Raw genomic sequence first — 14,781 nt, forward strand, 5'->3', positions numbered from 1 at the left:
CCTCGCTTAAATAAATGTTTTTGGTTTTTTTTACTGTCATTCTTGTTTGTTTTTTGCAGTGCTGGGGGTCAAACACAGGGCCTAATGCATGCCAGCAAGCACTACCACTGAACCATACCCCAGCACAGATAATACAGAAGCCTTTCCATCCTAGAAAATTCCAGTATAAGAATTCTTCTCGGGCTGGGGATGTGGCTCAAGTGGTAGCGTGCTTGCCTGGCAGGCATGCGGCCCGGGTTCGATCCTCAGCACCACATACAAACAAAGATGTTGTGTCTGCCGATAACTAAAAAATAAATATTAAAAAATTCTCTCTCTAAAAAAAAAACCCTTTTCTTAAAAAAAAAAAAAAAAAAAAAAAAGAATTTTTCTCATGCTCATATCTATCTATTCTCACGTAAGAGCTATTTGTTCTCAAGCTTGTATCTTAAGTACTCCATTATATGGCCTGGTAGCGTCTAAACAGGCACATAGAGCAACAGGGAAAAGTAGGGCAGGAAAAATTATTGAAATGTTAATATTTCAATGGATATTCATCTTATCAATCAATCATAGTAAAGAAGAGACTAGAAATACTTCATAAAAATAATAAAAATAGCCAGGTGCGAAGGTGCCTATATCTCAACAGCTCAGGAGGCTGAGACAGGAGGATGGCAAGTTCAAAGCCAGACTCAGCAGAAGTGAGGCGCGAAGCAACTCAATGAGACCCTATCTCAAAATAAAATACAAACAAAATAGGGCTGGGGATGTGGCTCAGTAGTCAAGTGCCCCTGAATTCAATAAGGACACCCCTTTCCACCAAAAAAGGGCTGAATATATGGCTCAGAGGTTTAAGCCCCTGAATTCAATCCTCAGCAAACACACACCAAAAATAATTAATTAATTAATTAATTAATTAAATGCTTTTGAAATAAATCTCAAATTTTTCCTCTTTACATTTTGTTATATGGTGACTAGCAACAGTGATAACCGAACTACCAAGCAAGCAAAACTATTAAGTAGTTTTCATCTGATTACTGCCAACCATTCTTCTGTGAAAAGGGTGTCAACACTTACTCTACCAATAAGCAAAACTATTAAGCAGTTTTCATCTGATTACTGCCAACCATGTCCTCTGTGAAAAGGGTCAACACCTACTCTACCAATGTAATTAAATAAATAAAAAGCAATCACATGATGCCAACACCAGAGAGGCCAAGCAAAACACTGTTAACTGAATCCCACCGGCCATCAGCTCTAAGTCTTTGCTACCAACAGTGGAAAGTTACTAAATGATTTTAGAGAGTCATCAAATTTGCACTTTAGAAAAGATAATACAAAAAGCTTTCCAGATAGAATAAATGAGAAATCAATGACTTGGGAGTATGAGGTAGGAGAACTGCAAATTCAAAGCCAGTGTGAGAAACTTAGTGAGATCCTGTCAAGATAAAATTTAAAAAGAAAAAAAAAGCGGGGGGGGGGGGGGGGGGGGACGACTGGGGATGGTGCTCAGTGGTAGAGTGCTACTGAGTTTAGTCCCCAGTACTACTGGGTTAAGGAGGGAGGATAATAAGCTCAGTTTTTAATATATACAATAGTATAATATACCTATGGAACAATCTGAAGGGATAGGCATTTTGGTTTTAAAAAAAACAACAAAACAAAACAAACAACAAAAAAACACTTCTATTAAACTTAGGCTACCTGGGATAAACATATACTTTGGTACGAATAAGTTGTAGCTAAAACCAGGAATAATTTAATTCACCCCAGAAAAAAATGTGTAGTATAAGAAAATGATGAGAACAGAATCTACTTAAGTGACCAAAAATTTCTGTATGTGGAATAAGACCAGGGTAGAATGAAGAGGTTAAAACATGAGCTTTGAAATCAGACTGACCTGGGTTTAAATTCTGCCTCTCACTCATTAGCTGAGTGATCTTCAGCAAAGTCATTAACCTCTTCAAGCCTTCATTTCCTCCACTGTAAAAATGGAGATACTGACTACCTCATATGGTTTTACACAAACACATACACACATGGGTGTATATCTTATATATTGCAACATTTACTAAATACCCAAAACTAGCATCAGTATAACAGCAGTAATTTAAATAGCTCTAAATTAATTGATATTTAGTACACACAAGCAAATTATGTCCTACCACACTAACAAACAGAAAAACAACTTAAAGCTTTACTATAATACATCAGCTAAGAAGGGATACCACTGCATGATACAAGCTAAACACTTTCTTCTAAGGCCCACTCATCCCAACAATGACAAAAGCATGCATACACACTAACCCTTATCCTTAAAATTTGCAATACTCCTATGATTTCGCTGGAAAATTTTTTATTTTGTAATTTGTTTTATTTTGTTTGTGGTGATGAGGATCAAATCCAGGGCAAGCTAGCACTCACTGATCTATACCCTCAGACCTTAGCTAGGGAACTCTTAACTTTTTGATTAAGGAAGAAAATCAAATGTCAAGATGTTTAATGTACAACAAACACTGTTCTATGAAAGCCGAAGCCACAGTAAATCTGTGCTTGACAGCAACTAGTTTCTCATTTTATTATATTTCACTCTTCCCAATGCCACTGAGTCACTGAAAAGCAAGTCAAGTTTCTAATACAAGCAACTCAGAGTGAATAAACTCCAGTTCTGTTATAAAAGCTTTTGGGAATACGAACTAGTGAGGGAAAAAGGAAAACAAGCCATGAGAGCTGAGTGCTGGTCTTGCAATAAGGTACTACTACAAAGTATGGTGGGGCTAACAGATAGTATGTGGAGACCCAGCTCAACTCCTTCATTTCTCTCCAATGAGAAACTGAAGAAGTGGCCCATCTGTGGTCCATGCCACATATGAGGCAAAATTATCACTGTAACCACTAAAAGCCATAGTCATTTATTTCGAGAGAAGACATCTTAGGACCAAGGGTTAAAGAATCAGGCATTAATGCCATTATTCTTTACTTATCAACTATTCCTCAATAAATAGCCTCTGCCTTACATGGATAAGTAATCATACACAGCATAACAATATTTTTGGTCAATAACAGATCACATATACAACAGCGGTTCCTAAGAGTATGTTGCTTAGTGACATCATAGCCATCTTAATTTGAGTATATATAGGCTATGATGTCTGCACAATGAAACCACCCAAAGACATATTTCTCAGAATACATTCTTATTATTACGTAATGCAACACTGTCTTAGGGAGACCCTGTACTTAAAAACAAAACAAAAAACCAGGGAATATCAGAAGACCTTGTCATAACCTGTCATCCAAAGAAAGGAAAAAAGCAATCCAGACAGATGGAATAGTATGGGGAAACATGGGAAGATGTAAGAGACCATGGAGCAGTATAAAAATACAGGTAATTCAATATACATGAAACACAGGGTAGGAGAACTTAAGAGGAAAACTACTGAGCATTTCTGGTGCTTTAACTAAGTGTTTCCATGAAACAAAGTACTGAATGCTAAAGTCAAAAGAGAACTTATAGGGCCGGGGGTATAGCTCAGTGGTTACAGTGAATGCCTACATCCATGAGGCCCTAGGTTCCATCCTCAGCACCACAAAAAAAAAAGAGAGACATATTCTTAAATTCATTCCACTAAGTTTCATCCAAACTGAATTTTTACAATGATCTCTGTTGAGATTTAACAGGTGGTATAGTTTCCAAAAACAGAGTTATGTTGTTACATACAAGTTTTACTTTTCTACTGAACAACTTTCTACCTAGCTCCCAAATACCCACCGGACTTAAACTCTAGACCTTTTCCAGTAGTAAGGAAAGTCCATGTAAAAGAGGACAATTTAATTCTGCCCATTTCAGTGAAAAATAGGTAATAAAAAATTATCCTTCAAGTACTGAATGCAGGTAGTACTGTTTGCATTATTAAGTTTTTAAAAGTATACTTACCTATATAAACAGTCCATATAATCTGCACCCTTGCTGTATTCTTCCCAGTATCTATGATACATAACAAGAACTTGTTCTTCAGACTCCAGTACTCTCTATATTAAGAGAAAAGAATTTTTTACTTAAATAGTACTAATAATTTTCACTGTAAACTATAAAACACATCAAAATATTCTAAAATAACTTACATAAATCAAGCACTATAAATTACACTTACAAATTATTTTTAAATTTAACTACCTTTAGTACAAATAAAACAACTGGGGAAAAATGCAAACCTAAGACATGAAAGGGAAGCCTTCAAAGAAACTGTTTCATTCCTCAAGATAAAAGGACAAAAAATAATGGTTTGATTTTTGTCTTTGGGATAGATGGATACAATCAGTGTAAAATAGAAAAACATAATTCTATTGTCATATCTGTTTCCTCATACCCATCACCTCTGATCAATCTATTAGTTATATAAATATGTCATCACCTCATTTTTGTGAATAAGACTATTTATAGAAATTGGTACCTTTTATATATTTCATCATTTTTGCTATTAGTATAGCAAAAATGAAAGGGGGGGATCCCATATAAAATATATGAAACTTGTCAGACTCTGGCTTAAAAAAACCACACCTATAAAATAATGCAAGTACACTGAATATTCAGAAGATCTTGGGTGCTCTGATCTCAATTCTTTCATTAACTGTCCACATGACCTCAAGTAAGACATGAATTCAATTTATATCTGATTAATTCTTTGATGAAGTGTCATGTTTTTAAAACTAGGATTTTAACAATTAAGGCTTTGAATAATTAAAAAAAAACTACAAATAGCGCTTTCTGTCTTATCAAACTAGTAAATTAAAAACAGCATCTTCTTCAAGAAAGTGGAACACACCAGTCATCCCAGTGGCTCAGGAGACTGTGTTTGATTCCATGGCTAAAAACTGAGCCTATAAAAATCATAGGGGTTAAAGGTGTGGCTCAGTGGCAAAGGGCATGTTTAGCACATATAAGATTTTAGGTTCAATCGCCAGCACCCACCTCTCCCCAAAATCTCATGGTTACACAAGAATGTTCAGAGTACTTTTATAGTAACAAATTATATAAAATGGAAATTATCTACCCAGCAATGAGAATATTTCAACCATAGCATCTCTATACAATGAAAAATTTAGAAATCATCAGAATTACAGATATATTTAATGAAAAAAGAGATCTGCAGTATTATCGAAAGCAAAAGAGATTATCAAAGTAAGTAGACTTTACTTTCTAACAAAGAAGCCTAAGGCTTGGGAGGCTGAAGCAGGAGGAACGCCAAGTTCAAGGCCAGCCTCAGCATTTTAGCAAGACATTTCCTCAAAATAAAAAATTAAAAGGGTTGGGGGAGCTTATATGAAGCAAAACTATACCAAAGGCAGGCATACGTAAAATTAAAAATATTAATATGTACAAAATATATATGTTTAAGTACAGACTTATCAAAATATTAACAGTGGTTAATTCTGAAAGTATGTCATGTGATATTTATATTCTACATTTTCTAATCTGTATAAGTCATCTGTCATGGTAATACAATATTATGGTAATGAAAAAAGTTCCTTCTCCTAAGCAAGTGAAATTTTCTTCTCACAGGTAAAACTGTTTGAATTTTGCTGCTGTATAATAATGCATTTCTGTCATATACACATCAACCAACTTTTCTTTTTCATAGGATCTGAGAGAACATATAGTATATAACTACTTAAGTATTGTAAACTGTCATAAAACTGCTTTGCCCTTTTTTTTTTTTTTTGGCAGTGCTAGATATGAAATCCAGGGACTCACATATACGCAAGCATTCTATTAATGAGCTATACCACTGGCCCAGAATATCATTTTTAAATCACAAAATTATATAAATGTTTACTTCTTGGCTTTAATAACCATACTGTTGTACGAGATTTTAACCTTAAGAATCTGGATAAAATATACAAGAACTCCCCATACTATGCTTACAACTTTTAAGTTTAAAATTATTTCAAAATCTAAAAGGTTTTTTTTAAATAATCACATAACCTAATCCAAAATATAAAAATCACAAAATTTATACATGTCTTACAAAGTTATCAATTATGTTATAACCAAAGCTCACTAGCTTACAATGAAATAACTTTTTTAATAATTTAATATATTAAAAATTAAGACCACTTTAGAGTACTTGCTATCAAAACCACTTTAATGACCTGATAAATGCACACATCAGAACACTAAAATGTACATGCCACAGACAATAAATACAACAACAAAAAGTATATCAATTCCTTCAAAAGTTTTAAGGATAGCACATGATCAACTGCACCTACTTTTGAGTTGTTACATTTTAAAAAGTATCTCTTCTTGGTCATATGCAGGGTTAGATGCTTTTTGAAGATTGTTTTATTGTTTTATGAAGATTGTTTTATTCTATTTCATAGATTAGTAAACTTAAAATTTACTACACAAGGTAGTTGTGAGTTTCCACAATTGTAGCAACAGCTAACAAAAAGTAGAATGAAGATTCTAGCATAGGCAATAAGTTATCTCCCCCCAGTTCCTGATAAGATCAGGAGTCCAAATTAATTTAGAAATGCTATCCACAGAAAAACACTGCAGCATTCATTGTTTATGCACAGATCAAATCCATGATTTTGTTCTCACATAAAGAACACTAATCAAAATAACTGGTCTAAAGCCAGGTGGCACAAACCTGTAATCCCAGCACCTCAGGAGGCTGGGGCAGAAATAACCCAAGTTTAAAGCCAGTCTCAGCAACTTAATGAGGCCCTAACCAACTTAGCAAGACTTTGTCTCAAAAATAAAAAATCAAAAGGCCTAGGGATATGGCTCAGTAGTTAAGAATCTCGGGAATCAATCCCTGGTACCAAAAAAAGAAAACAAATAACTGGTCAGAAAGACAGCTTTTTACAATGCTTTTTAACTTACTGATTCTCTTCAATTTTATGTTTTTTGAAGACTTTATATAGAATGTGAAGAAGCAGCTAAAAGGTTAAAAATAAAGAGATTTACCAAGAGGTTGGTATATTCAAAAGGTAAGGAGAAATTTACTTGTATAAACACCATCCAAAGAATGCAAAAAGCACTTTTAAATTTAGTTGATTTTGCTCTTTCACATACTAGTTACATGATCTTGAACAACTAATTTCCCCTATAGAACACAATAGCATCGTGTTTGACTCATGGATAAATGTAAAAATAGAAAAATGCTATTTAAGAAACAAGATACAAACTTGAATTCATAAGTTTTGCATTGGAAAGTAGTGTGCCAGGGCTGGGGTTGTGGATCAGAGGTATAGCGCTGGCCTAGCATGCGAGAGGCACTGGGTTCGATCCTCAGCACCACATTAAAATAAAATAAAGATACTGTGTCCACCTATAACTAAAAAAAAAAAATTAAAAAAAGGAAAGTAGTGTGCAGTCAATAGCCATGTAAGTATAAAGATATTTATATCATGTATGTATAGTCCTTACCTTGTGCAAATGCCGGACGTGATTTTCCAAAAATATCTTAGTTTCTGTATAAAGTCTTTCCCCAAGAGGTTCAGGATAGGCCACACATAAAGCATAGATATCTCTAGTTAAATTATTAAGGTTATTTCCTTCATTAGGGTTATTTTTAACTTATGAGACTTACATGAACTTTTTTTTGTTTAGGCTCATAATATGTATAATATTGTTACAGCATACAATACTGTTTAATATTATAATAATATTCTATATCTATGTCAAAGGTAAAATACATAACCATGCTTTATAAAGCTCTATAAGATTCATTTATTTATTTGTTCAACAAGTTCTTAGTGACAATTATTTGAAGGCATTGTGAAAAAAATGGTTCTTATCAAAGCAGTTAAATCCAAAAGGGGCTTCTGTGATAAAGTTAACCAGAAACCTACAAAATAAGGTTTATATAAGAGTGGACATAAGCATAATATCAACAAAGGGCTATGGAATATCACAAGAGATGAATACTGTGATAAACCAGTTACAAAACTTAATCTTCTAACACATTTTCCCACATCATATAAGCTATTCACTGTATTTCAGCATTTTTTCTACTATAAGAAATATAGTATGAATAGTAACAGTGATGTCAACCAGTCAGTTAAGTCTTTGAACACCAACTAAATAACATTTCTAAGCATCTCAGTGGTAGATTTGCTGTAACAGAGCATTCTTAACAAGGAGTTAAAAGCAATGAGCTCTAATTGAGATCATACCCACATCTTTTAGCCTGTCCAAGTTGCCATTTCCTTTTTAATATCCTTTGCTTGGAATCTTCTCCACACCACCAAGAATTAAGAAAATTAAACTAAGAAGGACAAAAAAGACTCAAGACAAAGCCAAGTTATGATCTTTGAACTAGAGATAGTATTAGACTAATATTCTGAAGATACTGTGTTTAATATGCTGCTACCAACAGTGAAAAAGCATTTAGGAGGTAACACCTTGCTTGTCCCCATCGACAGTGACATCTAAGCAACATACAGGTCAAAACCTCCTGGTAGTTGTACTGCAAGATCATATCATGGTAAAGCTATGGCACCTGATCAGTAAAATCACCATAACTATGCGCCATGGTAAAAATAATAAACTCTCCCCCTGATATTTCTACTGAGCCCTTTAAGACTCAAATAAGCTCTTATATGTTAAATTGCTTCATAAACTATGCCTCGGTAACCAAATGTGGAAGATAAAACACACATGAGCAATCTGAGACCAGCCTAACTACAAATGCAGTTATAGTTGAAAATAAGGTTACTTAAGAAATACTCAAGCATTTATATTTAATACAAAGACAGAAAATATTACAATATTTTATTACAAAAAAAACGTCTGCTTAAAATCATGGTAGGATGCTGGTTCTTTCATCAATGTATTCCCATAACACTTCATATATTCTACAGATTCAGAATCTGTATTTTTATACAATAAAACTTTATATAATAGAGATTACTTATATACTTGCCATCCATACTATTGTGTTCTTATTTTTGTCATTTCTATATTCCCAATTCCATGCAGTTCCTGGTGTTTATTACATGCTTACCAAAGGAAAGGAGGTAGGGAATCAAATCTCATTAGCTCTGCCAACTTACTGAGAATTCCTATGCTAGAAGGAGTAAGAAGTCCCCTCCTTGTGAGGTAGTCTGGTAGACTTCGGTAAGACATTCCCAATTTCTTCTAATTATTTTCTTTTTCTTTTCCATTTCTTTCCTTTTTTTTTTTTTTTTTTTTTTTTTTGGCAGTGCTGAGTATCAAACCCAGCGCTTACACATAATAGGCAGTCTATTTCTGAACTACATCCCCAGTCTTCTTATTTTTTATTTTAATGAGTAACTAATAAAATATATCTTTATACATCCAATAAAGGGGAAGAAGGGCCATTTCTGGGAACCTAGGAGTGTCTATTTACTGGATATTTAGGTATGTGCACTTTGTGAAAATGCTTCTATACATTCAATAGTCAGTATTTGTACTATCATTAAATGAAAAAAAAATTTAAGACTAAATTTAGCCAGGATCAAATCAACTATTCTTTTAAGAAGGGCAGTATGTACTTAGTATATGAAAGTACTTCCAGATGTTTCAGCCAATATTTGTTCTATTTTATCCTTAACTCACACATATACTTCTTTAGGGAGACCAGAACACAAAAAACCCTCTATGAATTTTCCACTCACAAATTCCCACAGTCAGAAACAAAGATTTAATCCTGAGTAAAAGCTCTGAACTTGGTTACAACCAAATGATAGTGTCCACAAGCAGCAAAATTATTTTAGTTCATTTTCTCTATTAAAATATGCTTCCAGCTAGTGCATGCCTGTAATCCCAGCAGCACAGTAGGCGGAGACAAGAGGATCGAAAGTTCAAACCAGCCTCAGCCTCGGCAAGGCACTACGCAACTCAGTGAGACCTTGTCTCTAAATAAAATACGAAATAGGGCTGGGGATGTGGATCAGTGGTTGAGTTCAATCCCCAGTACCCACTTCCCAAAACAAAAATGCTTCCTACATTTAGACTCAATTCTGAGTTCTAAAAATATGAACTTTATTATATAGTAGGAAAAGAACAAGGAAGGTCTTATAATGGGAATAAAAGTAATGATTATATTAAAATTGAAAACAGTAAAAATAACCAAGAAAGGGTCTGACAACAAAAAATATAATGTAGACAATACCTACCTCCTGAGATTATTGTGAGGATCACAGAGAAAAATATAGATAAAATCTTTTATGAGCTATACAATCTAAAAAAGAATGATAATGCCAAGTGCAGTGGCACAGGCCTGTAATCCCAGCAGCTTAGCTGAGACAAGAGGATCTTGAGTTCAAATCCAGCCTCGGCAATGATGAGGTGCTAAGAAACTCAGGGAGACCCTGTCTCTAAATAAAATATAAAATAGGGCAAGGGATGTGACTCTGTGCTCAAGGTCCCATGAGTTCAATTCCTGGTACCAAAAAAAAAAAATTAAAAAATAAAAAAGTGATGGAGTGCTAGGTATAAATGTCAGTTATTAATAAGTTCTCATAACATTGGTGAAGACTGTCAAAAATAGATATTTTTCCATCTATTCAAACTGGTCTATGTTTGAAAAAGATGCTTGATAAAATATAAATTAGAAATGAGGACAACAGTATCCTTGGTTTTTAAACATAGAAGAATGAATTAATTTTCTCACCTGGGAAATATATCCAGGGAAAGCAATCTTAAATCTCCCCTTGGGTAATCACTTTGGATTTATATTCAACCATGTAGAATTTAACATCCCTAACGAGGAATACAGGTACATTGTACTACAAGGGCATGGGAATTTGTCCTAGCAACTAATAAATGGCAGAAAAGCAAGATTAAAAAAGTAAAGGAGCCAAAGAATTCCAACCAAGTGAAATAGAGTAACTGTATATCTTCACCTAGCCTCTCTTACTGGAGGAAAGCACCTGAAAACTAAAAGGGTAGATTCCAAACATGCCTAGAGAAAGCACCAATGCTGTCACAAAACTTTTATTATGAAGCATCACTGAAATGGGCAGAATTCTAAAAATACCTTCCCAGGATTTCCCTAATATCAGGGACTGTGATATACAAATGTTATTTATATGGTAAAAGAGACTTAACTGGAATTAATTATTACTAACCAGTTAATCCTAAAATCTGGAGATTGTCCTGGACAATTTGGAGTTTCAAACCTAATTACACTGGCCCTTTAAAAGAAGACACCTCCCCACCTCTACACACACACACACACACACACACACACACACACAGAGCTACACTTCCACCTCCACCTCAAGTTAACTATATACCAAGTTAGCTACAGTAATTTGAGAGTAAAAGCACTTTAAGATTTGACATGACACTATTAGCTTTGAAAATGGAGTGGGGCCACACACAAAAAAATGAAAGTGAACACAGATCACTAAGAATAACTCCCAACCAAAAAGGAAATGAGGACCTTAGTCCTGCAACTATAAGGAACTGAATTCTGCCAAGTAGCAAAAATGAGTTTGCTAGGTGCAGTCGCACACACCTGTATTCCCAGGGAATCAGGAAGCTTCAGCAGGTGGATTGCGAGTTCAAGAGCGGTACAGGCAACTTGGTAAGACCCTGGGTCAAAATAAAAAATAAAAAGGGCTGGAGATGCAGTGCAGGAGTAAAGAACCCCTGGGTTTGATCCCTAGTACACACACACACACACAAAAAAAGAATTAATTTAGATGAGGACCCCTGGATGATACTATAGCCAGCTAACTCCTTGATTTCTGCCTTATATTCTGAGCAGAGAATCCAGACTTATTATGGACTTCTGATCGACAGAACTGTGAAATAATAAAAATCTTTTATAAGGGTTTTATTAAACTACTAAAGGTGTGATAATTTGTTATGCATCAACAGAAAACAGATGGTTGGGGGGCAGGTGTTTTGGAAACTGAACTCAAGGGCACTCGACCACTGAGCCACATCCCCAGCCATACTTTTGTATTTTATTTAGAGACAGGGTCTCACTGGGTTGCTTAGTGCCTCGCTTTTGCCAAAGCCGGCTTTTAACTCACAATCCTGCCTCAGCCTCCTGATCCACTGGGATTAAAGGCATGCACCACCATGCCCAAAAAAAACAAATTTTCTATAAACATTTATCAGAATGCCTTGCCTACATACCTAAAATCTTTTATGAAGGATTAGTGTTAAGAATCCTGCTTATTAACCAGCCAAATATTAATGTTATTTGTTTCATTTGTACAGTATGCTTAATGATAGTTAATAGCATCTATTCATTCACCAAATATTTGCTTAAGTATTTATATGTACCAAGTTTTGGAAATATTTCAGTGAACATAAAAGAACAGAGGGATTGAAATATAGCTGAATGGAAGAGTGCATGCTGAGCATGAATGAAACCCTGGGTTCAATTCCCAACATACACCAAAAAACAAAATTAAAAAAAAAAAAAATCTCTGCTTTCAGGGAACTTATGGATTCAATATGCATTTGCACATTAAACACTTTAGTTATCAGATCAAGCTTCCTTAATATCCATTTCAAGCAGATTAGACAGCCTTCTTACCTCAATCCTTCAGCATCAGTAAATCATCTCACCCTTTTCAGATCACATTCAACCCTAACATGGGACGAATAATACATCCCATACAAGATGTAACAAATTAATGCCATACACATGTTGAAAGAAAAATGACACACAAACAATGTTCACAGTATGATTCCACTTATATAAAATTCAAAAAACAAAGAATAGGGGGCTGGGGATGTGGCTCATGCGGTAGCGCGCTCGCCTGGCATGCGTGCGGCCGGGGTTCGATCCTCAGCACCACATACCAACAAAGATGTTGTGTCCGCCGAGAACTAAAAAATAAATATTAAAAATTCTCTCTCTCTCTCTCTCCTCTTTCACTCTCTCTTTAAAAAAAAAAAAAAAAAAAAAAAGAATAGGCCAGTATTATTTAGGGTTATACAAATAAGTAAATAATAGGTACAGGTCAAGCTTGCTAGGTATCTTCTAGAGAGAGGGCACTTGTGAACTGATAGAGCCCATGGTTTAAGAAGGGTTGATGAAAGCTAACAATATTCTACTTTTGACCTGAGTGGTAGTATGCAAGTGTTTGTATTATAACATTTGTTCAACTGTCTATGTATTTTACTGAATTTTTCCATATATGTGTTGTATTTCATACCATCAAAAATGCTTTCTAAAAGATCAAATACTAACATGTATGATGATATCATCTGGGGAGGCTTTTTAGCATTTTCAAAATAATAATAAGTTTCACAGTCTCTAAAATTTCTGCTTAAGATATCAAAGTATTAGAAGTCCATTTTATATTCTCAAAGTAATAGAAAAGAAGGGAATTTTATCTTAGAACAATTAAAACGTAGCCCTTTGTTTTCCAAAGCAAAATTTAAAATGAGAGTTTCTATTTTTTTAATTTTACTATAATATTTTACTTTAGAGAAAGATGGAGAAAATTCATAATTAAGTCAATATTCTATTGAACATCTTATATGAAACAAACAATAAACACCTTAAAAATAACAGTGACTGAAAGGTCATTATCCAGGGAAGTCATCTATTTTAAAACCACATATAAACCAACCAATTAATTATATATTCTGTACAATAAAAAATAATTATTTTTTCTTTTCACTAAGACTCCTGCGTTGCTACAATCCATAATATTCCACAGAAAAAATAGCCATCTAAGAGATTAATTCAATTAATAAGCTCTTCAATGGCAAAATTCATACTAATTATCCTTTAGAAATACTGAAAAGCAAAAAGAACTGGATGTTAAAATATTGTATTGAATTCTGTGCTCCATCAATAACTACTTGCATGACCCTTGGCAAGTCCCTCAGTTATCTCTTAGATTAGTTTCCTTCTTTGTTTCATGAAGACAGTAATTATATTTTCCCACTGATCTGACAGACTTGTTTGAGTATTAAATAACTCAAAACATGTAGATCTCTGCAAACTATAAAACCTTCCAGAAACATCTGAATTATCTTCAGTGTCCAGAACACAGATAGCCTACCTAACAAATGTTCCCCACTGAGAACTGCAGTTGTAATAAATTAAATGGTTTCCTGTTGATCTGAAACAACTTCACTATTCTTGCATCAATATTCAGCTTAATATTGAGAGGCACTAAGAACAAGCTGAGTCACTGTCTTTTCTTCTAAAGATGCCCTATGTAACAAGGGGAATCCTTTAACTCAAGAATATTGCTAAAGAGGGCAGCACTTGTTAGGTCCAGCAGATTGGTGTCACATAGAAATGCATTGATAGTGGCTTGCAGAGCATTCTAGGGAAACCACAAATCTGTATTTTTATATAAAATGGAGATAATTATCCAATTTAAAAAACATGTTTCCATCTCAGTCAAACTCACTGTTCACCTTCTGCTAAGAACACTACTATGGTTTAGATAAATGTCCCCCCAAAGGCCCACATGTTGAAGGCTTGGTCACTAACCTGTGGCAGTACTGGGAGTAAAGGTAGAAGAACCTTAAAGAGGTAGGGCCTAGTCAGAGAAAGTTAAGTCACTGAAGGTGCCCCCTTGAAGGGGTAACTAGGACTCTAGCTTCTTCATCTCTCTATTTTCAGGCTGACATGAGGTAAGCAGCTACTTCTGACACATGCTCCCACTATAAGATATTTACCTCTCACCACAGGCCCAAAGCAACAGGGCTAAGAGAACACGGACTAAAACCTCTGAGGATCATGAGTCAAAATAAGCCTTTCTTCCTTATAAGTTATCTCAATCATTTTGTTAAAGTATTGGAAGGCTGATTAGTATAAACACTCTTCCCTCAGATAT

General features: G+C 34.6%; 1 protein-coding gene across 6 annotated transcripts in view; it reads right to left on the reverse strand.

Annotated features, from left to right (window-relative positions):
• CUL2 (cullin 2) overlaps positions 1-14,781 on the reverse strand; it is a 113,000-nt gene that overhangs the window by 71,688 nt on the left and 26,531 nt on the right. For 5 of the 6 annotated variants that reach the window (XM_081300394.1, XM_081300395.1, XM_081300396.1 and 2 more), the window contains 2 exons: positions 7,418-7,520; positions 3,917-4,011 (listed from right to left, as the gene is read on the reverse strand). In XM_081300394.1, coding sequence (XP_081156520.1) covers positions 3,917-4,011; positions 7,418-7,520 — 198 coding nt within the window. Of the gene's footprint in view, positions 1-3,916; positions 4,012-7,417; positions 7,521-11,477; positions 11,498-14,781 lie in introns of those variants that run through there. The other variant, XM_081300398.1, reaches the window with a different exon arrangement.

Source organism: Spermophilus citellus, assembly GCF_964194105.1.
Source record: "Spermophilus citellus genome assembly, chromosome: 6".
NCBI classification, from domain to species: domain Eukaryota; kingdom Metazoa; phylum Chordata; class Mammalia; order Rodentia; family Sciuridae; genus Spermophilus; species Spermophilus citellus.